The sequence below is a fragment of the Centrocercus urophasianus genome, unplaced genomic scaffold (assembly GCF_019232065.1).
Source record: "Centrocercus urophasianus isolate 14NV4802_14NV808 unplaced genomic scaffold, USGS_Curo_1.0 seq_18, whole genome shotgun sequence".
Taxonomy (NCBI): Eukaryota; Metazoa; Chordata; class Aves; order Galliformes; family Phasianidae; genus Centrocercus; species Centrocercus urophasianus.
In genome coordinates, this window is record NW_024884733.1 from 2,086,288 (window position 1) to 2,113,852 (window position 27,565).

The window sequence follows — 27,565 nt, forward strand, 5'->3', positions numbered from 1 at the left end:
AAGGAAGGAAGGAAGGAAGGAAGGAAGGAAGGAAAACTTCTAAAACATAGATGATCTTTCAAAAGCAAAGAGAAGCATCTGAGGTTGTGGTTCTCTCACTTTTTTCTCTAAAGAGACGTGGAAAAATGCTCTAGAGTTTAGAAAATTTAGCTCCCACAAGATAATTAAGAAAAAAGCAAAACAAAATCTCATTTGATTTACTAAGTACTCTCTTAAAAACAGTTTGAGTACAGACCTAATGGTGATGAATTTTTAAGGAATATCCCAAATTAATTGTTTACTTCATAGATCTTTTTTTTTCTTTTTCCTGCATTTCAGGCTAAGCAAAAAACTCATTAATTAGTGATGTGTCTAAACAAAACACTTTACTTTGAAAAGTGAATTGGAAAAGTAAATTATCAACTCAGTATTTTCTTGTGTGCAACTTAAGTACCACAGAAACAGTTTTCTCAGTTTCCAAATATTTGTTTGGTAGCTACCACTCTTCAGTGTTAATCTGCTCAAGAATCAAGGGATAATGTCATCTACCTGTGTTTCAGGTGCTGAGCAGCTCCACAGAATGATGTTTCCTTGATCCTGGAAAGGAAACTGCCCTGATATGTTCTGACTTGCCACTCGTTCTAGTTTCATTGCTCACCCATCTGCCATAGTGGCATTTTGCCCAATTCATTGGAAGGGATGCCAATTTCAGGCAGGCTTATGTGCCAACAAATATAGCTGTAGAGGGATAATACGTAGGATGAAAACATGACGCCTTCTTTAAAAAGAGATAATCTTAGTGGTGAGCAATGCTAGATGAAAAATGCATGCCGCCACACAGGACAACACACCTGCTGACGTGTTTTAATTATACACAGCTACCTCTTCTTGCAAAATTCATTTCTGTTTGGAGAAAGAGAAGTGTGTTCAATGTTAATCAATGGGTCTTACAGTGTTTCCCAATGCCTCCCAAAGTCAGAGGACAAAGAGGACCTTCAGTGCTTATACAGGCAAAAGCTGTGGTTATCCAGGATTCTATTACCTAGCCAGGCCTGCTGGGCTCATCCACTGTGTTCACTTTGTCCTGGAAGGGACAGCTGCTGCCCAGGCCATTCCATATGGAGTCTGAATCAGTTTTTTGCCACTCTGCTCATGCTTACTCCCCTGTAGTTTCCTAATGGGAGATTTCTTTTTCTGAACATGCAGCCATCAAAGAGGGAATTAATTGTTTGAACTCCCAAGAACTAGGAATTAAAGCAGCCTCCATAAATAACAGTGTTTCCCCATCCACCTACCTAAGCTTTCTGCTGTAATTAATAGACAAGCATTCAAATTTAATACCAAAACCTCCAGCAAGGCAGGCTGAGATCACCTGGCAGGAGAAACTTACACATATTGTATTAGCACAGGCTCATGTGCTACGTTTTGCCACACCATCCTGACACAATGGTAGTGCAGGTCTCGTGGCCAGGTGGGCCATTATGCACACCAGGGTGCTTCCACACCGGTGGCACTGGGCAGAGAGCTGGAGGGCAGTAGCATCTCATGGATGGTGCCACAAAATCTGGTCAGAGTTAAAGCATTGCTGGTGTTCAGTTATGCCTATGAAAAAGCCTGCCTTTTCAAAACGCACCCTGCAATGCTAGTCAGTATTTCTGAAATGAAGAGCTGAGAGTGAGCTGAGAGTGGAGCCAGGGGCCACGGGCTCTGTGCAGCTGTGTGTAGTACTGTGAAGACACAGCTATATCAGAGCAGACGATGCCACAGCTCACAGGGTGTAAGCACTGAATCAGTGATCAGTTCCAGCAGCGCAGAAAAGTTGCAGAAATTCATTAAGGGATCTAATTTACTTTTCACCCTTTTCCAGGTGTCTCATTTAATGTATTTAGATTAAAGTGACTTTTGCAATCAAATTTCCACTGAAAATAGCTTATAATGAATTGTAAGGTAAACGTGAGAAATCTCTGGAAAGTAAAGGAAAAAAGAGGTTCTTTGTGTTTCATAAGCTGGCACGCCACCCTGCTTCCCCTGGCAAACTCACAGAGCCCTTTTGATTGATCTATGCTATGTTATTAGTAGAGATAGTGGGACCGTTTCCATCCAGATCATATTTCAACAGAGTCCTGATAGGCTTTATTATTATCAAAACAGAGTTTGTTTATTTTTCTCCCATCAAACATGCTTGTTCTCCAGGAGGCAAAGATCAGTGCAGTGAAAAACCTCACATTTCCAAAATGTATCTCAAAAATGAAGTGTTCTGCGCTGCTTTGTTTTGTTTTGATCAGAAAATGTCAAGAAAAATAACCTTTGAATCCCCTCACAGCTATCACATCATACTGTTCCTCACTGGTCCCACTCAACTGACCCATGCCTGCCACAGCAGCTGCCAGTGGGCATGATTTGGCAGGCAGATCCCCCAGCAGCACTCTGCTTATCCCCAGCCCTGTAGTCCTGTTCCTGCTCCACAACAGATATGTGCTATTCCCCATGATCTGTAACCAAATAGAGATCACATCAGATTACATTTCCCAAACACAAAGGAGGCTTTCTCTTCCAAACTCTCTGCGTTGTTCTTGGATGGCATCTCAAACTAATTCATTGCCGATATTCTCAAGCACTACAGTGATAATGGGTGCAATTAGGTGTATTTCAAAAATATGTGATGTCCAAAAGGCACCTGGTTGATTCAAGAAGTATTTCAGTTGATTTGGCACTTATTAGGGAAAGGATTAAGATAGGTGAAACAAGCAGAGAACTCCACCATATTCTGCTACTTGGGCTCCACCATGTTGCTGCAGAGTGGTTACAGGGTTCTGTTCACACACAGAGAAATTGTGAAGGAACATCACTGCTTCATATTCGATTAGCAGGAGAGAATTTGAATTTTACATTAATTTAGGCAAAATTAAAGCCATAACAAAAGAAATGTTCCTGTCACATTATAAATGTGGAAGAATCTTGTATTTTTTTCTCTGTCTATCAGCTACCATGATGGAAAAGGCTAAGAAGACATCCAGACTAAAAAATAAAGCTAAAAAATAAAGCTGTGCTTTCTGTAATCTCTAGAAGCAGTATTCTATCTATTTCACAAAATCCAAGGATCAATTAAGTTCACTTTCCTGGGGTTAAAAGAAATAGTGCAATGATATTTGGCCATTCTAATAAAACAATCTGATATAATCTAATGACTGGTTTAAGAAATCAGCTGTTTTACTTCCATTTAGCTCCTGTCTCTAATGAAAATATTTATGTGTGGGCTGGGAACTGACATTCACACTATAGGCTGACCTTGGCAAAACACATACAAATATCCACGTAAGCCCCAGAATTCACAAGCTTATACTTTAGCTTTTATATTCTATTCATTTATTTCTAGATTAATATGAGCAAATTTTGAAGGATTTGTGTGTAAATTTCCAAGCTGAGAAAAAATTTTTACATGCTGATTTTTCAGAAAATGAAATAAAGTGTGCAGAAATTTACCTAGACAAAAAATAACCTATCCGTGGCCAATAAGATAGAAGACTTCTGAACAATAGTTTATAGACGGCATTCAGAAATTAGCAATTAATCTTCAGAAATTATTTAAATAAAAAATGCAAATAACTATCATTGGCACATTAGAATTAGTGAATGCAGTGACAATTGTAACTAAATAGAAATGTCTACTGGAGTAAATAGATATTGCTACACAGAATAAAACATATTCATGTGATTTTAATGCTTAATGCTATTTTCTGCCTCAGTTATTGAATGTTTTCTTGTGCCACAGCTTTGTAATGATGAAAGGATCGCATGCCTTGATGTTTCATATTTTCATATGTGGATTGGGTAGGGATAGGAAAATGTGATCCAGGCAACTCACAACAGTGCTTGCCAGAAAATGAGGAAATTATAAAGAAAGGATAGCACTCAAAGGTAGATGTATCTGAGCATCAACCACAGTTACTTGCTTAAAGCTCTGTGTTCATATATGAGTATGTATCATAAAAATACATGAAGGTTTTGGCCTATAAACTTATCCAAAGTTTATGATTAAATATAATATGTCAGTTGCAATAGTTGCAATGCAATATAGTAATTAAGACATATAATGCAATTTTATTAAAACAACAACAACAACAAAAACCCAACAACGTGCCATGAGGATTTGGTCAGGTCGTTTTCCCTAAGTCAAACAGATGCTGATGAATGTGCATAGCTTCAAATAGTATCTAAATCACTGCTAGGCCAGATGTGAATACAGTGCACACTAATTCCACATATATATCCTCTCTGAAAGGATTTGAGTATTTCCTTCCTTCAGCACATAGGGAGGGAAAAGAAAGAGAACAGGTTGTTTTTTTTTTTTTTTAACTTCCCTTTAACTTTCATAATATTAAATGCTGAAAAACTTACTGACCCTTGGAGGGTTTGAAGGTCCAACGCTAAATTTTTGAGTTTCTTTCTCACATTAATCATTTAAGACTGGATTCTCCCTCCTTTATTTGCCAATTATTTATTCCTTACCCTCACTGAGCATCACAGAAAGCAAAATTCATATCAGCAGTTAGTGCAAATGATCATAAATTCTTTAGAATTCATAGAATTCACCAATTTACATCACCAGAATATATCTCCCATCTCTGTACACAGTGCAATGTCCTTTTTACTCAGGATAGTAAAGGTGTGAATACTAAACATGTTTGCAGAACTCTAATCAGTGCAGAGGAGAATGACAAGAGGTTGGGGTTAAACTGATTTGCTGATGTCTGCTAAGATGGTCTGTAGTAAGGAAAACAATTACTTTTTTTTTTTTTTTTTTTTTCTGACTGACCCAGACAGGTGAATGTATTGATGATCTGGTAATGAGCACTTTGAGCAATTATGACTGACAATAAGAGAAAAAATCTCAATCTGCAACATTTGAAATTACCATTTGCCATTCAGCCAATTGGCTTCTGATGCTCTAATTTCATAACAAGCCTTGGCAACCTACTGCAAATTTGTTTATTGGGAACAGTTACAATTTTTCCAGATGCCAAGGTAACCCAGTCTTCATCTTGCAAAGCACCAGAATCAGACTTAAGTCCCCCAAATGGCAGGAATAAGAATGTATCATTTCACTGTAGTGTGTCACTACATTTCATGTAGTGTGTTATCTTTTATTTCCTCATCACAGAATCAATTAGTTTGTTAAGCAACCTTGACATCCACACACAAGGCAGTGTTAAAATGAATGCATCTAAAGTGGGATCCACTAACATTTTTACCCTGCACTTATTCCACAGTGGTGCCCTAGGCTTCACAATAACTTCTTTAGCTCACTGTTCTGTCCTGTTTGTTGTAAGCCATTCAGGTTTATGGTGGCTGATGCTTTTCTATCTTATGGACTTTATCATTATGCAACTGTTATTGCATCATGCTGTAGGCAAGCAAAAGAGAAAAGAAAAAATGTAGAAAAAAAGAGAAAAAAAAAGATTGTGTGCTGTTTCTCACTCAAAGGAGAATCTTTGATTATTGGAAGTGCTAGTTGGAAGCTAACAGAGAATTCAGAAATACATTTCACAGAATCAGAAAATTATTTATGCTGGAAGGTGGTGGTCATGGAGTCCAATCCTTTGCTGAAAGCAAGTCTAATTAGATAAGATACTCAGGGCTTTGTCCAAAAGAGTCTTCTCTTACCTTTCCCCTAAAGCTGTTCTGGACAGCCAATATTTTTTGCTGGATTGTGTAAATTTGCAGATTTGCTAAAGCTTGCAGGACATGTGTCATCCCAGAAGAGCAGGGAAAATTACCTCACCTACTAGCTATGGCCCACCTCAATACCATATTCCCATTTATATACAAAATTGAAAATCATCTCTTCTTTTTCTACAAATTCGATTCTGTGTACAGCTAATGCAAAAGCAGAAGAGGTTACTCCTATGCACAAGCATGAGAATTTATTCATGAATCTACTGCTGAATCTTGGCTTTTGCTCTGCATCACTGGATTGCATAGCATCCTTGCATCGTGCAACTTGAAGTTGCTCATTACGGACATTTAACTTTCCTCATGTCGCAAACAGATAAAATTTACATAAGAAATAGAAGCAGTGAGAAATGTCATTTTCCACATTATCTGTGGAACCATGAAAAATATAACTTCTCTAAATCCTCGTTTTAGAATGCCCTTGAGAATTGTGTGTCTGTGTTTGTGAACAAAGACTAGGGAATGCATCACAAACAACCATGTGGAAGAGTTCCCTTTATGGTCAAAAAAGGGATATTCATGAAAGCCAAACGGTCACAGAGGCACACAAATCTTACAGCAAGATCTCTGATTTGCCAAGTTTTCCTTTGTGGCCATGCATGCAAACAACTGGGGATTTATTAAATAAAAAAGTATGTACGCTCAGTTTGGCTTTCTGATTTCAAGAAGCTGCATAAGCAACAAAGCTTTCAGAATAAAACTACTCATAATTAAAGAAAAAGTATGAATACATTATAGAAAGAAAAGAATCAAATTAAGTGTTAAAACACAGATAAGCATCTCTGGGAATCCCCATTCAATTTAACTCCCAAAGGAGAACTAGCACTTACAAGAAAGTATAGGGTTATTAGCTACCATATGAAAGCATTTTTAGAAATTACTAATTTCCTATAATTATTTTAATCAGCCAATTTTTCAAATTATTCACCACCCATCCAATGATAATGGAAGGTAGCAGGTGTGCCTTAAATTATGTCTTAAAATTGAGGCTAGAGACCTAAATCAAAGCCCATCAAAGTTAATATTAAAAAAATCCCTTTGACTTCATTAAGCTTTGACAGAGCCCAGAAGTCAACACAGTCTACCTCTTAGTGGTGAATTTTTGCAAGTGTGTGGCAGTTACTGCATTTTAGGGCCTTTGTGAAGTGGTATCAAGAGGGGCAAGAAAAGGATACTCTACCCCAATTTCTCTGCAGGAGATGTTAAGGCTTTGGGCACTATACCTAATTCAGTTTAAAGCTGGAATTGCTGAGTGTCTTTAGAAGAACTGTCTTCAGGTTTTAGTTTTTACTTAAGGCTATGCTTTACGAAAGGCATTCAGTCTGTAGCTCTTTTGTGATCAGCGTGTGCTGGTTTGTACTTGTGAAAGAGCAGTTATACTTGGGTTAGACTGTTTTTCTTTAATTGTTAGATCCAATCCCAGCTTCAAAGTGAATTTGATGATATGGCAGTTAATATAAAAAAATATGTTAATAATTGTCAAATAGCCAATAATAATAACTAACCTTTAACAGTGGATAATCTTTTCATTAAGATACCTGCTGCAGCCAAATCTTTATTTATTGTGCTTAAATGTTTTGAGCAACATCTTCTTTCTATTCTGCAGTTAATTTTGCTGTTCAGGTGTGCCATATGCACAATAAAATAGATGCCTGTTTTTTAAAAGGATCCTTGAATGAAATAAACACATTGAGTATTTAAAAGAAAGGCTGGGAATTTTATCTCAAATTCATGGTCAGCACGTGTAATTTGTTCTTACAGTGCTAATGGTGATAGATTTACTGTAGAAATGCTAGTTCTGAAAATATGATAGGAATGCATTAATTATTATAATTTTAATATCTACAGTAAGATGGAATTTTACCTTGCTTCTAGAATGGTCTTCTGCAAAAGAGAGAAGCTCTGAGCCATTTCAGTTGTTACAGATATCAGCCAAAAGAGAATGGGAAGGCAGTCATTTCCTTAATCTATGGTTAAATATCTGTTATGAAATGTGCTAAAGAGGACAATTCCTCAGGTGGATAAAGGATTTTGACAAGACTGTCCTGCTGGAAGGATACTCAGTCACTAGAATTATCTTTAATAAAATCAGCCACCAAGGGATAAAGCTGCATTTCTAAAATGTCAGTTCATTTTGCGATGCCTAAATGGGTCATCTCAGGCACTAATTATCTTTCATTCAGAACAATTTACATTCTCTTTTGAACATTATGCCTCTTCACTGGATTTCTTCAATCCATTTTGTTACTGGATCCCAATTACACACCAGGCTTTCCAGATTAATCTGTTTGTTGGGTTTGTTACTTCATCTCTGGAGTACTGTGATGCAGCCAGGCAGTGCTGTAATTTGTTATCTGTCAAATTATTGTAGGGAACTCTTATAGAAAAATATGCTCTCATTTGTGACTTCTCAGTGCAGAGCAGTGTCCCCAGAAGGCCAGGATCATGTACACAAGGATCTCAGGTAAAGTATCTCAGCCTTAGCAACGGGCATTCTTATCTTATTGTCCCTGAAACTGTTTACACAGAATCAATAAAACAAAGTTTAGCATCAGCAGAAAAAAAGGACCCATAAGGCTTGAAGAAAAAACTTACTCATGTACTGTAAAATCTATCCCAGGGCAGCAGCTCAGCTTAACTGCTGAGAAAGAGAGTACCACAGTTTTACAAGGAGTTCAGTTGGCCAACACTTTCAGTTCAGTTAAGTCGAAAACATGCACCATATTGTCAAGAGTTAACCCTACCTCCCAAGGTAGCTGAGAGTAGGAAGTGTGTCCCATATTTCTTGATCAGGTTCTCTGTGATCTGCTGAAGCGTTGGGCGACGTCCTAGTAGCCTTATGTTACGGAAGAACTCAGGGGCAAGTGGCAGTGGGGAGCCAAGAAAATTGCGTCTTTCAACAGCAAGATTGTTTACTTTCCAGCGGCCAAACTCTCTGCAAAGGAAAGTAATTCTCATTCAGAAATATGTCATTCAGACAAATGCCTTCATTTGCAAACTACTCTGCTTCCTCGACTAGCTGGAGGCAACTGGCTGGGTATTACAGCAAGGCTTGACAGCGACACTCTGTCATGTGTTATAAGCATAGGACAAGCAACAAGTGTTATTTATTAGAAGGGGAGGAAGTGCTCTGTTACAAAACCATCGTTTGGAAAAATAAATAAATAAAAATTGAGGGCGCTCCTCTTCCCATTTTTCCTGTTTATTTCCTGGTGTGACTATAACCCTAGAACAACCAGATTTGCACTTAGGTACATAGTTGGCTACTTCAAACAATGTACAGAAACACTATTACAATACGTTTTCAAAAGTTTTCTGTACTTTTGTTCTCTATTCAGAGTAAATATGCAGATTGCAAGTCTGATTCCTGAAAACAGATAACTTCAGCCAAAGGAGGGACAAAAATGAATTTAAAAAACGTTCCCCTTCCCCTCTGCAAGATACTTCAGTCAGAGCAGGGAAAACAAACAAGTCAATTACACAGTAATAAACACATCTTTTATTCATTTACTTACCAATTAAGCTACCAGATACTTATTAGCAGAAGAGCTCATTGCTTTCAACTTAGCTAAGACACTTAGCACCTGTGTTACCCTTGCTTTTGCGAGGTACTCTATAGTCTCTTTTGGCTGCAGACTGGAATACTGTGAGAATTAAGTCCAAGGCAACCTTTGGACTGCGGTTTAGCTACTGCTTTCTCAAGTCCTTTGTAAAGCATGTCAATTAAGATTTGTCCTCAGATAAGACTGTAGGAAGGCAAATAGATTAGAGAGCTTAAAGATCCTACTGAAGGTCCCAGCTAAATATAGTACAATATTCATTTACACAATTAACACAAAAGACAAAAATCAAGTTTGCAGCTAGGAAATAAATCTGAGAGATATTTGAAAAAAAGCAATTGCATAGGACTGAATGAATAAAATGAGTTATGTAATATTTAAACACTTTTTTTTCTGTATTCAGTACTTTAAAATTCACATGTATGAATGAGAACCAAATTAATACAGTTTTGTGTAGTCCTAACATACAGTAACATACTCTTGTAGATCCAAAATGCCTTTTCACCAGGGTAGCCATACACACATAACAGGCAATAATTTGGTGCAGCTATTTCATAGGTCTTTTTTGTTGGTTTTGTGGTGGTGGTGTGTGGTCATTTTGTTTTGTTTTTAATTCAGTTACCATTTTTTAATGCTTTGTTCTCATAAATTTATTTTCATTGTAAGAATCCAGAAATCTAATAATCTCTTTTTTCATCCTTTATGGAACTACAGCATATTAGTAGGAATAGCTGAGAAAACTAAAGCAGAAATATTTTTACCTTTAAAATATAAGGCTAACAGTTGGTCATAGTGACTACAGTAATGCAGTAAATACAGTGTATTAACTTGAATTGTAAATGTACTTCTCAAGTGAAAGGAAAAAGAAATAAGGAAAACATTTTTCTTTTAATTTTATTTGAATATGTCCTTCTGGATATGTTTTTGTGGTTTTATTTATTTCTACCTTCCCTTCTTCCTTCTCCTTTCCTTCCTGCCTTCGCTGACCATATGTATGACCCTCTTTTAATGCAGCCAGAACAATGTCACTAGATGGTTCTTGCTATATACATCAATAAGTTTGAGACTGAAAAAGAAGCCAATCTCCAAGAAAAAATATCAAATTCTAAGTTAAAAGCTGATGCTCAGTATTTCTCAGAATTTCTTAATAATCTGCTGTAGGATTTGACTACTTTCTGTATTCAGAGAGAACATTTTCTTTTCAGGTTAAACACCACCAACTTGAGTTTCCAATTCTTCGAGCTTTTAATGCACGTCTGGTAGATTAAAGGCTCTCCTAAATGCTAGGCATGTTCTGCACAACTAATTACAGCTCTTGTCTGAATCATTTCTTAACCTTGGGCTAACTGTGTCGACTGATACCTTTTGTGTTTCTTTCCAAACAATGTTTTAGTTGATACAAAGTTTTACAGCTCTTCTCCAAAAGACAGAAAAACTAGAAAAATGGTGATCTCACCCATATTAAATTCAGAAGCATTAAGTTCAAGTCCTCCCACTCTACTGAAAGTCTTTTGTTTACTGAATCTAGGGATTCATTTATTCTAGTACTATGACTTCTTTTTTTTTTTTTTTTTTTTTTTTTTTTTTTGCTTAATTAGTCAGACCTGAGTTAGAGAACCTCCCTTTCACAGTTTTTACTGCAGAAAGATTGTTTTGCCATAACTTAATTATTTCAGAGGGAGCAACCAGGCTCTGTTTTGCTTTTTGAGTATATCAGTGCAAATAATTACTGTTGCAGCAAGTAGTCATCCTTTCAAATTCACTGTTGTAGAAACTGAGGAGCTGACATTTTTAAAAAACAGACATTTTACTTTACTCATTTGAGGTGAAGCTTTTAAAGCACTTACTAACTAGCTTACACCTTTTCCTGAAGTCTTTCTTAAATAATGTCTTTTGGAACCTTGACAGATGAAGACCTAAATACCCTGAGAGAGATGAGAGGAAATGTCCTGTCTGAAAATAAGAGGGACACAGGACAACAAAAATAAGCTGCCTGACTTCATGACAGCTGATACACAGACGAGGACAAGCAAGAAGTCACAAGCAGCTTCTCCAACAGGAAACATGAGAAAAGATTACAGACTTCCAAAATAAGTGAGTTGATGGGAGTAAAAAGTGATAAACTAGGGCTGGAGTTCAGGATAGAAATTTACATTGTTTTCAAGAATGTTGAGTGGGAAGGCCATTTCTAAATATGCAAGAGTCGCTATTAACTGCTGTTTTGAATATAGAATTACTTTCTCATTAAAAAAAAAAAAATCACTACAAGTAAACTTGCATCATGATGTTACTTTTACATTGTATATAAATATGTATATAAATAAATATATACATAGATTTCTCTGAAAAACAACAGTTTCAAAGAATTCAATAATGCTATTTGATAGAGCAAATTCTCAGCTACAAAACACTTTTTAAACACAGTCACCACCATTAGCAATTCATTTTCACCAGTGATGAACAAAAGTCTGCATACTGCACTCATAAATATCTGCACCAGTGGAGGCGATCCACTGTTTTATCACTAGAAAAATATCACCCACACAGTCCATCTTTCATCAGCTTGAACAGAAGAAAGTTAGAAGGAGCCAAATCCAGGCTGCATTTTGAACTTTTTCATAGATGGGGAATTCACATTTCATCGCTCCATGAACTGCCATTTTAACTTCAGCTCCTAGTGGTGGCACTATGTCTCGTCATTGGTAATGATACAATCCAGGAAAATGTCACCTTCTGCCTCATATTGTTTCAGTAGGACCTGACAAACTTGCATGAGGTGTTCCTTCTGTTCCTGTGGGATCCAGCCAGCGCAAACTTTTCTATATTCCAATGTTGCCCACCATTGTTCCTATTGCACTAAGACCAATATTCAGCTGTATACACAGTTCCCTGATAGTAATCCACTGATTTTTGCAGATGAGCTGATCGAGATGCTCTTCATTTTGTAGTGTGACAGCTGTTTGTGGTCATCTGAAACATGGCTTTTCTTTCACACCACATTTTAACTGCAGAGAAGCACCACCCAACACTTTCCTGTCCTCACATCCACCTGTTTGGTCTCCATACACTTTCAGCAATTGTCGAATGAATGTCAGTGGGTGCAATTTTTTTCACATGGAGGAAATCTCGTAACTCCCAGGCTATGCAGAAGTTGCATGGCTTGATAAGTTTTATATTCTTCTATTTCTTTTAATATGCAGTTGGTTCAAAATGAATGCTTCCAATTTATTTCCATGGAAACTACAACAGGGACAAAGAGCACAATGACACTAGACCAGACTTTCAATATAGCCGCCACCATTAGATATGCATTTTTGCCAGCAATGGACAACAGAGCCTGCATGCTGCACTCATGAAAATCTGCACCAATAGAGGTGACCCACTGTCACCGTCTCCACTGCTGAAATGCATTACCCACTACCTAACTGAGCTCACATCCACTGTTTGGTGTCTATATTTATAAAAAATGGATGCCATTTTTTTCTGAAGAAGGAATTCAGTACCATTCTTTTACTTCCTACGCACTTCCATGTCAGATGCCCTTTTTGTCAGACTGCCCTTCCACTGCCATTTGTCACACAGCAAACAAATGTAATGGAATATTGGTGGGAAGGTTCAACCTCTATTGCTATGCCACCAAAATCAACCTCTGATGGAGTGAGCTAACATAATAAAATAGAAGGTATTACTTTCAGAGCAACCCTCGCATATATATAAACGTTATCACACAGTAAAGCTCAACATTTTTTTACCTATTTCTCTTACAGTCATTCTCTCAAATACAAGTTTCAGCCCTCGAATGATTTTTGTACTAAAAAGAGTACTGGTCCTAAGGTGGACTCCTGGGGGACTCCACCTGCCATTCACCTCTGCTTGGTCACAGAGCCACTCATCACGTTCTTCTGCCCGTGTCCATCCAAACAATTATTTATCCATGGATTAGTCCAGGCTTCAAATCCATATCCTATTTAGGGACAAGGATGTGGTGGGGGACTATGTCAAAGGCCTTGCACAAGTCCAGGTAGATGTCACCAGTTGTTCATCCTTTGTCCACTGATGTTGTCACTGCAATGTAGAAGACCACCAGATTGGTTGGGCATGATTTGCCCTTGATGAAGTTGTACTGACTGTGTTGTGTCACCTCCTTGTCTTTCGTGTATGTTAATACTGATCTTCTCAGGCACACTGAGGCTCCACCACTTTGGGTCTTCCTTTCTACCTTTCTTAATAATGGGACTGATGTTTCCCTTTTTCCAGTCCCTTTGCCTGGCAGCCATAACTTTTCAAATACAATGGAGAGTGGCTTGACAATCACACCTGACCACTCCTTCAGAACCTTGGGATGCAGGAAAAACATCTCCCACAGAACAACATAGCATCAGTGCTGACTGCTGGTCAAGAAAACTAATTATAGCTCAAATACAAACAGTGGACTTATTGGAAGCTTACTCTTTCCTTCTCTTCCAATTTGTGAGAGCCAAGACTAGCTGCTGTTACGGTGTTTATCAAGAACCTAAGCTGCGACCCTCTATTCTTCCCATCTATTTTCAGCCTGATATATGCAGTATGTTCACCATTGGATAGAGCTTTTTATTGCTCATGGCAAAGCTTGTTGCTGAGAAGGATGATGGCTTTGAGTTTCTAGGGTGACACAGGAAAGAGGAAATAAGTCAGTCAGGATGAAATCTGTGATAGAAGTGCAGTACTGTCATAAGCAGTTCCAAGGGCCGTGAACAGCATTCTCTCCATCTTCCTGACCCACTGATTTGTATGTCCTACTCCAAATCTGTTTCTTGGCCAGCTGGTTAACACACGTGCAAGAGCTCTGAAGCCAAGTAGTGCCAGTATTGACAGGCTATATTGCAGGCCTATTTGCTGAATGGGATCTTCTGCCATTTGTTCCATTTAGAGGTTAAGTTGAAACAATGCAGTCAAGGCAGGGTAAAATAAATAAATAAATAAATAAATAAATAAATAAATAAGTGCAGCTTAAAATGTATATATATATATATATATATATTTCATTATTTCCTACTATTTCTTATTTGTACAGCATTCAGAGATGCTGTATCTGAGAATAATGTTCTGACATGACATTCATCTTTGTAAAGTGAATACGGAGATTTGCTCATATTAACATAAAATTACACGTGGATCTGAAAAGAACTAGGGCAGCAGGCAAAGGAGGGTTGTCTATGTCTCATTTCAAGTTATTGATTCCTTTTTTTTCAAATGCATATATAAATTCTACATTTCTTTCTGCTACTGTATTCATTTTAATACATTCTAAAGTATATGCTATGGGAAAATACAGGAAAATCTCTCCATAAAACATCTAACTGAAGGAAACAAAAAAAAAATGTCATTGTATTCTAAATTTGCACTGCATTTGAATTTGAAATGGGAATATAATATCTGCTATTCTGGATGATTAACTAAGAGATTCCTAGTGAGTGTGACAGATTCTTCCTACACACAGCCATATTTTCTGAAGTCAGACATAGTTAAGAGGTGCCCAGATAAAACCAGCAGTGTTAGTTTTCATTATAATTTACTTTGGTATTTCATAAAACAGCAGTAGTGCCAGAAAGTATAAATGTCAAGCAGCAGTGTTGCATAGTTTGGAAAGCCTGCTTGGAGAATAAACATCACACCATTTTTAATATTACAGAATGCTGCTCTGCCTTCCCTTTTCTTAATGTCTTCTAAATGACACAGATCCACTTTTGGCTGGTGAGAAGATGACTGCTTCAAATGGGCTGGAATGACATCAGAATTCTGAAGCCAATGTTTCCCAAGCAGCTGCAAGTTAATCTGTTGGCAGACAAGATCATTGGGAGAATATATGGCATTTTTCTCCGCCTACATTCCTTAAAAGCCTGAAGATTTCGTAATGCGTGAAGCCACAACTTGGAAAACTCCATGATGATACAAAACAAAACGACTACATTAAAACTCAATGGTCAACGAAATGTTATAATGGCTGTAACTTGTATCATACACTGATCTGTGTCTAGGGTTTACATAAGCTGGAAACTGCAGGGATGTGAAACAACTGCCTTATTCTGACAGGGTTTGTAACACTCCCTGTGTCCAATTCAAGGCAAAAGCTGTGTAGGGTTGCAACTGTTGTAGAATCTCATAGAAAATTTAATTCCAAGACAGGAGACAGACTCTGAATGGGTTGTAGTTAACTAGTCTGGACACAGCTACACCACATTCCTACAGATTTTATAAAAGAGGGTCCCATAGCAGCAATATCCCATTACCTTGCAGCTTTGCCTACCAGCCATTCCACAACAGTCACATACAAATTTGAAAAATATCCTGTATCAGAAAACACTAAAAAATTAGATTTTAAGCAGAAAATTTATCCATGTGTGGCCAGAAATTGATTTAAATCAATTCAGTAGTAGAGAACCTTCCCAAATTTCATTGAATTCTTCTTACTGCTGTTTTCTCCTATTTTAGGAGTTAGGAATTACACATTGACTGAGCTTTCAAAAAATATCTACCTAATACAGGAGCAAGATAATAGGGACAAACACTGAAACAGAAATACAGCAGCTTCCCTTCTCTGGGAGAATCTGCTAGGATAGAATGCATCTTATTTGTGTCTCTTAAAATTGACATTTATCCATATCTGGTGACTAAAAAGAAAAAAAATCAAGATATTTTAAACTCCTTTCAAATGAAGTTCTCTTTGCTGAAATGAGAAATGGGAAAAATATGCTATCACAGAATCACAGAATCACAGAATCACAGAATCGGAAACGACCTGCAAGATCATCTAGTCCAACCACCCTCCCATTCCTATCAGTGCCACAAGCTACTAAACCATCTCTCGTAGCTCCTTATCCAGGCCCCTCTTGAACACTATCAGGGACGGCAACTCCACCACCTCTCTGGGCAGGCCATTCCAGTGCCTGAGCACTCTTTGAGAGAAAAAGTTTCTCCTAATATCCAACCTAAACCTCCTCTGGTATAACTTCTGGCCATTTCCTCGGGTTCCCCTATTTGCCTGGGAGAAGAGGCCAGACCCTTTTGCACCACAACCTCCCTTCAGGAAGTTGTAGAGTGCAATGAGGTCTCCCCTGAGCCTCCTCTTCTCCAGGCTGAACAACCCCAGCTCCCTCAGCTGCTCCTCATAAGACTTGTGCTCCAGATCCCTCACCAGTTTCGTTGCCCTTCTCCGGACACGTTCCAAGGCCTCAATGTCTTTCTTGTAGCGAGGGGCCCAAAACTGAACACAGTACTTGAGGTGCGGCCTCACCAGTGCTGAGTAGAGGGGGATGATCACCTCCCTGCTCCTGCTGGCCACACTATTTCTAATGCAGGCCAGGATGCCGTTGGCCCTCTTGGCCACCTGGGCACACTGTTGGCTCATGTTCAGCCGAGCACCAACCAACACCCCCAGGTCCCTTTCCTCTTCACAATCATCCAACCACTCTGTAACGCTGCATGGGGTTGTTGTGGCCAAAGTGCAGAACCCGACACTTGGCCTTGTTAAACATCATCCCATTCATCTCAGCCCAGCGATCCAGCTTATCTAGATCCCTCTGCAGGGCCTCCCTGCCCTCAGGCAGGTCGACACAACCTCCCAACTTGGTGTCATCTGCAAACTTACTCAGGGTACACTCAATCCCTTCATCTAAGTCATCAATGAAGATATTAAACAGGATGGGCCCCAGTACCGACCCCTGGGGGACACCACTTGTAACAGGTCTCCAGCTAGACTTCACTCCATCGACCACCACCAATTGAGCACGGCCCTCCAGCCAGTTCCTTATCCAATGGAGGGTAAAACTGTCCAAGCCAAGGGCAGCCAGTTTCCGCAGAAGGATACTGTGAGAGACCATGTCAAAGGCTTTTCTGAAGTCTAGGTAGACTACATCAACTGCCTTTCCCTCATCTACCAGTCTGGTCACCCAGTTGTAGAAGGAGATGAGGTTGGACAAACACGACCTGCCCTTCATGAACCCATGCTGGCTGGGCCTGATCCCATGGACAAGCTGTGTGATCCCTCCCAGGAGGATTTGTTCCATGACCTACCCTGGCACTGATGTCAGGTTGACAGGCCTGTAGTTCCCCGGATCCTCCTTACAGCCCTTCTTGTAGATGGAAGTCACATCAGCAAGCCTGCAATCCTCTGGAACCTCTCCAGTCAACCAGGAGCGCTGGTAGATAGCCAAGAGCGGCTTAGCGATCACCCCCGCCAACTCCCTCAGCACCCTAGGATGAAGCCCATCCGGTCACATGGACTTGCGACTGCCCAGATGGAGGAGGAGCTCTCTAACTGCCTCCACCTCAATCTCCGGGGAGACATGCTGCGTGTCAGCCTAGATACCCAAATCAGGGAACAAAGTGCCCTGAAGATAGCTGGTCTGACTATTAAAGGCAGATGTAAGGAAGGTGTTGAGGACCTCAGCCTTCTCCTTGTCATCTGTGGTCACATTCCCCGCCTCATCAATTAAAGGACAAAGATTATCCTTGGTTTTTCTCTTGCCATTGATATATTTGTAAAAGGATTTCTTATTCTGGTTTACTGCAGTGGCCAATCTAAATTCAAGATGGGCTTTCGCCTTCCGGACTTCCTCCCTGCAAACCTTAGCAACTTCCTTGTAATCTCCCCTAGTAGCCTGTCCCTTCTTCCACAGGACATAGACTCTCTTTTTCTTCCTGAGTCTTGGTAGTAATTCCCGGCTCATCCACACCGGTCTTCTCCCCCTACGGCTCGCCTTGCGGTATTCAGGCACAGCCTGTTTTTGCGCCTTTAAGATTTCCACCTTGAGGAGTCCGCCCTCTGGAAGTTCAAGATAGCAGTTTTGGTAGTCACCCTTCTGACATCTCCAAGAATAGAGAACTCTACAATTTCATGGTCGCTCTGCCCTAGACAGTCTCCAACCTTCACATCACCTACCAGTCCTTCTTTGTTAGCAAAGAGCAGGTCGAGCAGGGCACCACCCCGGTAGGCTCTCGTACCAGCTGTGTAAGGAAGCTATCTTCCACACACTCTAGAAGGAAGCTATCTTCCACACACTCTAGAAACCTCTTGGACTGTTTTCTTTGTGCCATGTTATATTTCCAACATATATCATGGAAGTTGAAATCCCCCACAAGAACAAGTGCTGGCGATTGCACGACTTCCGCAAGTTGCTTGTAAAACACTTCGTCCATCTCCTCATCCTGATTTGGTGGTCTATAACAGACTCCAATTACGACGTCTCCCCCACAGGCCTTCCCCCTGATCCTCACCCATAGACACTCCACTTTATCATTTGCAATCTCAAGCTCTTCAACATCAAAACAGTCCTTAATATAAAGGGCCACACCACCGCCCTTCCTTCCTTGTCTATCCCTTCTGAAGAGCTTATAGCCATCTATCTCAACACTCCAGTCATGGGAGCAGTCCCACCATGTTTCAGTAACAGCAGCTAGATCATAGCTAGCCTGGCGCACAATCGCTTCCAGTTCCTCCTGCTTGTTGCTCATGCTGCGTGCATTGGTGTAGATGCACTTGAGCCAAGTCATTTGCCTCACTCCCAGCTCTACAATCGTTCCCCTAGGCTCTTCTCTTGTGAGGCCTGTACTGTCCCCTTCCCCCGTCATAATTAGTTTAAAGCTCTATTGATGAGCCCCGCTAGCTCCTGAGCTAAGATTCGTTGCCCCGTTTGAGATAGGCGAGCTCCATGGTTGGACAGCAAGCCAGGGGCTGAGTAAACTACCCCATGGTCAAAGAATCCAAAGTTTCTGGCTCGGCATCAGCCTCTGAGCCAGTTATCCATTGCTTGAACCTTCCGTGCAAGCTCTGAATCCCAGACCGCCCCTGATAGTACAGAACAAAAGACTACTTGTGCTCCTACACCCTGAACTAAGCGCGCTAAACCCTTGAAATCTCTTTTCATTGCCCGTAGGCTTGTCTGAGCAATTTCTTCACTGCCCGCCTGAACTATGAGCAATGGAAAGTAATCAGTGGGCCTCACCAACTTTGGTATTTTCCTGCTTATGTCCCTGACCCGGGCCCCAGGAAGGCAGCACACTTCTCGGTGGCTTGGGTCTGGTCTGCATATGGGGCCCTCCGTTCCCCTGAGAAGGGAGTCACCCACCACGACCACTCTTCTTTCCTTCCTGACAGAGGCAGTCTGGAGGCATGGAGGTGTCCGCCTCGTCTTAGACTCCCTCCTTGCCTTAGGCTCCCTCCTCAGCAGATCTTCCATCACCTCATTGCTCACCTCACCTTCCATTTGCAGCATGTGAAACCTGTTTCTAAGGAGGATCTGGGGAAGCGGGGTAGGCAGGCAGGGGGGGGTTCCCATGACATCTGGCAGGGACTCTCGTCCAACCCTCTTCATCAGACAGCTTTGTCCTACTCTAATGGGCTGGGGGTCCACCACTTTTGTGAGGGCGTCTCCCTGGCACCCATTCCTCTGACATGCCAGCCAGTCACCCCACCAGTCTATCTCCCGCTCACGTTCCCTGATGGTTCTAAGTTTCTGTACCTCTTCCTTAAGTTCAATCACCAGCTGGAGTAACTCATCCACTTGCTCACACCTCACGCAGGTGTAATCCCTGCCCTCCTCCCCAGGTAGCAGCAGGCTCAAGCAGTCCCTGCAGCCAGTGACTTGAACAGCCGCGTTTCTGAGCAGCCCCTCCGTCTGGGTTGCCACAGTTTTCTTGGAATAAACTCGTTGCCTGGTGGAAACCATATTAGCACCCAGTTCTCAATAGGCTGAAACAGTGGTTCACGCTCGCTCTGCTGTGTGGGCGGAAGATATCTTCTGCCCTCCCTGACGCTATTCATGGATTATTAGAAGGTGTAAACTGCTTATTAGCAGGTGCGAACGTTAAGGGCGGAGGTTTAAACTAAGCGGCGGACGAGCCGGCACCACCCCCGCCGAGTCAAGATCCCACACGCTGCTAGATCCCCACTAGCAGCACGGCACCACTGCTAGCTTCAAACTAGCCCTAAAAAGAGCTTTTTTGGTCAGTCTTCTACTTGAGATTCCTTGCCCAGCGCAGTCTTACCTGCTCTGATGCATGTCACCGCAGCAAATTAATTCATTAACTATATTTTCATTATTGTCTGGCATTTTTCCAAAGTCAAAGCAGAAATATTTGTTAGATACATGCGTATTTTCCACACCATTTCTTATGTTTTTATTTTGACACTATAATGAATAAGAACAATTAATATTCCTTCTTATCTTAATATACCACTACTTTGAAACATCCTAGTAATACTTTTTCCCTTTGTATCTCTTTCTCATCTTACAGGCTTCATAGCACTCAAAGTTCTTCCAGAACTAGAATTCATTTGAATCAGATTCCCTATTCTCTTTCATTATCCATGTAAGGTAGAAATTCATCATATGAAACACACAGAAATCCATGAACAAATTTTTAAAAATATATGTATTTATAAACCTATAATGAAATACAATGTATTTGTTCCTATATGCGTAGTCGTTCAGATGATTTTCACAACTGCTATGACATAACTGATTTGAAAAATGCCATGAATGCTGTGGAAACATCAGAGGAACAGAAGTAGATGTTCTTTTGTTCTTGTCTAATAGAAATTCAGCCTCTGTAACATCTGTAGCTAGAAATTCCTCCTTTAATGGAATCTGAGCATGAATTATCTCTTCATCTTGTCTTGTAGCTTTGTGTTTGTTTTTCATCTATACTTAGTGATATAGTTCCCAGCACACTTGTGTCAATGTCCTCATGTTTACATAGCTGTACCTACACTGCTGAAAGGGTATTTGGACAAACATAAGAGCTCTTTGTGATTTATTAAAATTCTGCCTCAGAAATAAATCTAACGCCCATGCAGTACATAGTAAGTAGTATGAGGAAATGCACTTACTAGTGATACAGTGCAAATTAGAAAAAATAAATAAACAGCAGGAATAGGTAGAAAATGGAAAACATTTGTATAAACTGATCGACTAATTCTGAGGAACTGGTACAATGTCCTGTAAAACTGAGCTGGCTGAACACGCTTTTAAGACAAGAATTAAGTGCCAAGCAGATTATTTATCAGCTTTACATATAATAATGGTTAGTCATTATGAGTAGAGAGGACAGGGAGAATTCCTAGTAAAACTATCCTTGTCTATACTACACCTGAAATGGAGAGTGATTGAGATACTTGTGAGCTGCTTTCCTGTGGATGTGTTGGGTTTTATACATTCTGAGTAGGCAGAAAGTAGATTTTTCAACATGTTTATGCTTCTGGGGATTGATTATATAGACCAGTATATATTCTTTCTTATATTAATGACAAAAAACATATGGATTTACAATCTATTAGGTAAGCTGATGGCATTCTTGCAGTAACAAGCAATTGTCCATCCAATTAATTACAAAAAGTCCTGGTCACTTTTCATTATAAGTGGTTTATATGTTTATTCTTCCTTGCAAGAAGTTCAGTATTGATTTCATGGTTTGGCACACATCCAAGAAGGATAACAAGACTGTTCATTCTCCCCTTCATATTACCAGGACAGTTTCTAATATCTTTTATCCACACTGCTCAAACTAATCTAACGCTTCTATAAAGTCTTGGCAAGCTCGAATCATTGTTTTCCTAGCTCACATATGCCCATAGACAACCTTTCTTTATTACCTTGCAACAAGTTTTCCAAAATGGCACATTTGCTTAGACCTCAAGAAAATGCTTTATGATACACTGATGAAAACACGTATGAGAAAGAGAAGAAAGTTGTATTTATTATATGTCCTTTGTCTGATATTAAGAGCCAATAGATTACACAGTCCTGTTCTTGTAATTGATTGTGCATGAAAAAAATATTCTGGAATTTCATAAGAAAAAGGGAGTCAGAAGCCATCTCTGGGCTTCCCAGATGAGAAGTGGATTTAAGGATTTATCTGTACATATTGCTGCTTCAAAATCAACACAGTCATAGATTTCTCCCTTCTCTTCTTCTCTTGATTAAAATAAAAATAAAAATAATGGAACTTGATTTCTTGTGGAGGTAAAGAAGAAAGTCAGTGAACAGATATAATCTTCTGCTGCCCCATAGTCAGATCAAGGCCAAGAGGCTTTATGAGCTGGTCAGCATGGCACTGAATGTGAGCTTTTAAATCCTTTGAAAAGCTTTTGTCTATTTGCTTCTGGAGCCTTGCTGCTGCTTAGTACTGGCTTAGCTCAATGCCATGGAGAGACCAAATTCCTGTCTGCTCATCCCAAGGGCTAATGTGTCTGCCTGCCTGGAATTGGTAAAAGGTACTTACATGACTGGCTTGGAGGCAAACAGAAACTGAATAGCAGAAGCATCACATTCTCAAACAAATATTGATTCAAAACCTTATCTATCAGGCGATACACAACGTCGAGAATTGTTTCCTTTCCAAAAAGAATGTCACATAGACTGAAATAATCCTCTATAATGTGGATTATTTGGCTCATTTTGCATGAAATTGACAAATATATCTGTCCAAATAAGGACTTCTTTTCTCCCATTTATTTCTACCAAAACTCTGGACTCAGTACAATTTAACACAAGTGTAAATCTCGTAGACATAAGCCTAAATGTTGTTTTGATATTGTGAAATGTCAGCTTGTAATACACTTTATAATATGCGCGTTGGAGACTTTGTACACAAATAGATCTATTCTGATGTTCTCTTTACACTAAAAATTTCTAAGTAAAATCTATTATCCCTCTATAATGTCCCCTTACAAGCATTTCTAAGGATCTTGAGATAAAATGTTCTGCTTTGATTTAAATATTGTAAAAGATATTTATTGAGCATGCCTCACAGTATAATGTATGTGAGTCTGTATCCATTTATTTATCCTTCATAGCACCAATGGGACATGAAATATTACCTAGAATGTCATATAATTATTATATCTTCCATAAGCTGTATTTATAATACCATGAATACTGACACAGATTGGAAGGAGTGAAGCTTTATGTATTCACTGGAGGCTGGAAGCTCTTGCTGTGGAAGATGGACATATTTAGCAAACAAGAGAAGCAATACATGACATATACACACAAATGTTTAGCTATGCTGAGAGCTACTCTGTCTTTACACTCACATGGCTGAGTAAAATACTGTTCTGAATCACTCATATCTGCATCAAAGGTGTCAACGCCGTGCTTGAGTATCATCATTAGAAAGTGTGAGCAAAGTGCCATGTAGTTCAGCAGTACTGCTTATTCTGGTCTGCTTCCCTGGAGTCAAAAGCCTTCATTTCTTTTCTCTTTGATTTTATTCATGAAACACAAGTTTAATAACATAAATAAATAAAACCTAGGAAGTACTCTAACATATGCAAGCCAATTCAATAAAGAAGAGAAATAAATGTTGAATTGAAATTAGCAACAAGGTTATTGCTTTTCTCTAGATGTACGTCAACTTCAGGTGATTATTAAACTTATAATAGCAACTGCATTTAGGACCTCATTCTTCTGGTTGCTCAACGCTTGAAATAATGAAGATCTACAGTAAAGTTGCAGCATTTTCCTAGAAATATTCATTAGGAGGGAAAGGAATGCAACATGGTTATGCAGATCTGGACATAGATCCAAGCTTAACTGTTTGTTAAGCCATATGCCCAACAGATGTGATGGTATTTTTGTCCAGCTCCTTTGTGTAAGGAGCAAGGCTGAACAATTATTGGGGATTCTGTTTTGGCCACACTAAACATAACCTTAGCTATTAATGCCTTAGACAGAATGATTTTCATCCTATTGTAGGACATGCCAGCTTTGAAATGCTGCCATGAAAAAATGTCAGTAAGCCTCCATTGAATGTGCTGTTTCTCATGAACTGAGAGATTACAATATGTTAAAAGTAGTCCAGTATTTTTTATATAAGAAAAATGTGTTACATAAAATGAAAGAGACATAGGGATAAATGACGTAATCTGTATTGTAGTTATGAATAAATGAAGTGCATTACTGGAAATCTTTCAAGTGCTACTTGATTACAACATCCCACCCCTTCAGATTTGAATGCAATTCAATGTGGCAACAGAACAAGAATTTTTACCATCTGACGGGTATCTAGCGGCCAATGTGAAGACAACTCCAATTCCAGTTCCTATGGTAAGTATATACAGTTCCCAAACATATCATAGAAGGAGGCTGATCAGCTAATTCATACTTTGAGTGAAAGCAATGCAACAAACAGATAAATACTAGAGTTTGGTCTCACTGCCTCAGTAAAGGTAGGAAGTGGAAAAAGACAGGACAGTCGAAGACCCTCTTTCCCACAAGCTAAAGGCAATCTTTATGCTGCCTGTGCATTCAGCTGGCTTGATACATGGCAGCTCTGTAGCACATATTACTGCTTTAGCATAAAGCTCACTCTGCTATCAATATAGAATAATAGAATTTTTAGCACTGGAAGGGACTCTGAAGGCCATTTAGTCCAGCTCCCTGCAATGAATGGGGACATGCACAGATAGATCAGGTTGTCCAAGGAATAATTCAGCCCTGAAAGTGGCCAGGGATGGAGCATCCACCACATCTCTGGGCAACCTGTGCCAGTGCCTCACCACCCTCACTGGAGAAGACTTTTTCCTCGTATCCAACCTAAATCTCCCCTCTCTAAGCTTGAAGCCATTTCCCCTTGTTCTATCACCACAGACCCTGATAAAGAGCCTGTCACCTTATTTCCTGTAGCTCCCCTTTAGATACTGACAGGCCACCCTCAGGTCACCTTGCAGCCTTCTCTTCTCCAGGCTGCACAGCCCCAGCTCTCTCAGCCTGTCCTCACAGGAGAGGCATTCCATCCCTTGAATCACATCCATAAATGCATCCATCTTCTCTGAGAGGACCTGTTGTGATGCAAAGAGAAGTAACTCTTGATAACCTTAGAAAAAGCTGGAGGGAGTTACTGTGCTGCTCATGTGGAGAAATTTATTTAACCTCTGAATGTGGGACTGGCTGAAAAGGGTGTCAAAGATGACAATAAATTAAGGATATATAATGAGGTATTCTGTAGTAAATAGCTGAACAGCACAGAAACATGTTTATGTTCCATAAGACTATTTGCTTTATACTTATTGAAAGAAGTTCACACAAAAAGCTACAAAAAAACAACCTTCCTGGCTCCCCTGAAGATCAGTTACTTCTCTATGAAGGTGGAAGAGAGAGATTCTGACATTCCCATTTTGTCTGTCTGGCGAATGCATAAGTATTGTATCAATGAAAATGCACAGACATGGAATTATCTTCTTGGTTACTTCTTTTTGCTCATCTTTGAACCTGACAGTTCTGTGTGGCTGAGGTTTAATTCCCCTTGTCACAGGGTCACCTCACAGTGGTGAATAGCTGTTTCTGTCCTACAGGAATCACTGACACCCTCATCCAGGCACAGTCTCTAGTAAATGTAGCTTCACTCCTCTGGAATCAAGGTAAAAAAAGGAGAAAAGCAGGATTCCAAAAATAATGCAAAGCTACCACAAGAGTGCTGGGCTTCCTCAGATATACTCCTGGAAGTCAGAAGAGATGTGTTATGTGGAGTTCACATACTGTTCTCTCTTTGAGGACAGCCTAAGTAATCCTGTCATCATGACACATCCTCCCTGAGATGCCATTTCTCCTGCTATAACTCAGATGCAGAGAAATACACCCTGACATAGAATCTGACCAAAGTCATTCCTAACTTGCAGAAAATTATGGTACAGAGGAAATGTGTGGTCATTCTGGACTGACCATGGATAAGATCAAAGAATATCCTTAATGTGAAGAATTAGAAACTCTTGCATCTAATAGCTCTGACATATTCATAAGACTTTCATATCCTGCATTCTTTCAGGAGAAACTTGACCTGGTAAGTGCTAAATGTGCAGGATAAAGTTCTTTACCTGTTTAAACTAAATGAAATTGCAAAATTCACTTCCAAATGGAAGACTGTCTGAATGCTATTCTGGAAAGCAGTAGATCACATTTCCTCTTTTTTCTGCTTTAAGGAAAAAGCAAAGGTGAGGCGATCAAAATTTTTTTTAAATAAAATATTTAATTATTCTGTTGCAAGCTGTTGTTCCTGTGCAATGATGCATCATCACATAAAATTCAATACAATTACTGAAAATAAATTATGGTAAAAAATATCCTATTTGTCTTCACACCTATGTCATGTTAAAGCTACTTTACTGAACCAACAAAAGTTAAAAGTGTAAAAGTGTAAAAGTGTAAAAGGTGAAAGTAGAGTTTTCACATATCTAGAAATATATAATCTATCTGTTCTCTCTCTAGTTTAACAGACGTGCCTATAAATTATGATTTTTTTATGTGTCTTTCCAAAGGAAGAGTGATTACAGCTGTTCGTATGAATGCAGTATCAGGGCCTAAATCCATTTCAAAGTATATGCTGTTAGTGTCATATTATTTACTCGAGAAGCTTTCTTATGAAGGAACCTACAGAAATTGTCCTGAACAGAGTACTTTATTTTAATGCTGAGTAGAATGATATATTAATAAAATATGTTTGGCATGAGGTATGACAAGTGTTTCTGAAAAGAAGCACTCAAAATCATGTTGAGCCACTAGAGAGATGGCAAGAGATTCAAAAGTTGCAATGTAATAAAAAGCAAGGTGCTTTTAATGCTCAAGAAAACAAACACAAAATAATTAAGCAGGTAGAAATACAGCAATAAAAGAGTAGATTAAAAAATAAAAAAGTCTTAATCTCCTTGGAATTTCACTGCAAGTATGGCAAATTCTTGCAAACAAGAACGTTTTATGCATGATAACAAAATATTTATGTCACTTTCCAGAGTTCTGATAAATCTTATTAATAACAGTGCCCCTAGAGAAAAATAATAATAAAAAACCCTCTGAATAATTTTGAAAAATAGAAAAAAAAAAAAAGAAACTTATTAGGAAAAAAAAAAAAAAAGAATTTTTTTTTAAGAGAATGCAAGCTTCTGAAGAACAGGAACCCTGCTCCCTGCTGTATTCCCCTTTCGGCAATATCCACCCACTATGCCTTATTTCCTACTAGAGAGTATTTTGTGGGCACTTTCTTACTAAATGTCTATATACAGCCCTGCATAAGTGACTCGTGGTCTACTGGTGCACTACACAGTCTCCTGGTACACACAGTAATTGTAGCATCAATTATTCTGCTGTGTCTGCAGAAGTTCCTGAAAAGAGTGTAGAAACATTAACATTGATGGAAAATAAAGAATTGTTAGCAAAATAATAGAATTTAATTACCTTTTATGTAGAGTAAGGATTTGGTCAATGTATTCCATAATCTGTATTTTATTTCACTGGCTGTGCATGAGCTTTCAAAATCAGTGT

At 39.3% G+C, this 27,565-nt stretch overlaps 1 protein-coding gene across 1 annotated transcript in view; it reads right to left on the reverse strand.

The window, feature by feature from the left end:
* The window catches only part of BRINP3 (BMP/retinoic acid inducible neural specific 3), a 180,062-nt gene that overhangs the window by 76,859 nt on the left and 75,638 nt on the right, over nucleotides 1-27,565 (reverse strand). The window contains exon 2 of the mRNA XM_042819746.1: nucleotides 8,457-8,647. Within this exon, the coding sequence (XP_042675680.1) occupies nucleotides 8,457-8,647 (191 nt within the window). The remainder of the gene's footprint in view (nucleotides 1-8,456; nucleotides 8,648-27,565) is intronic.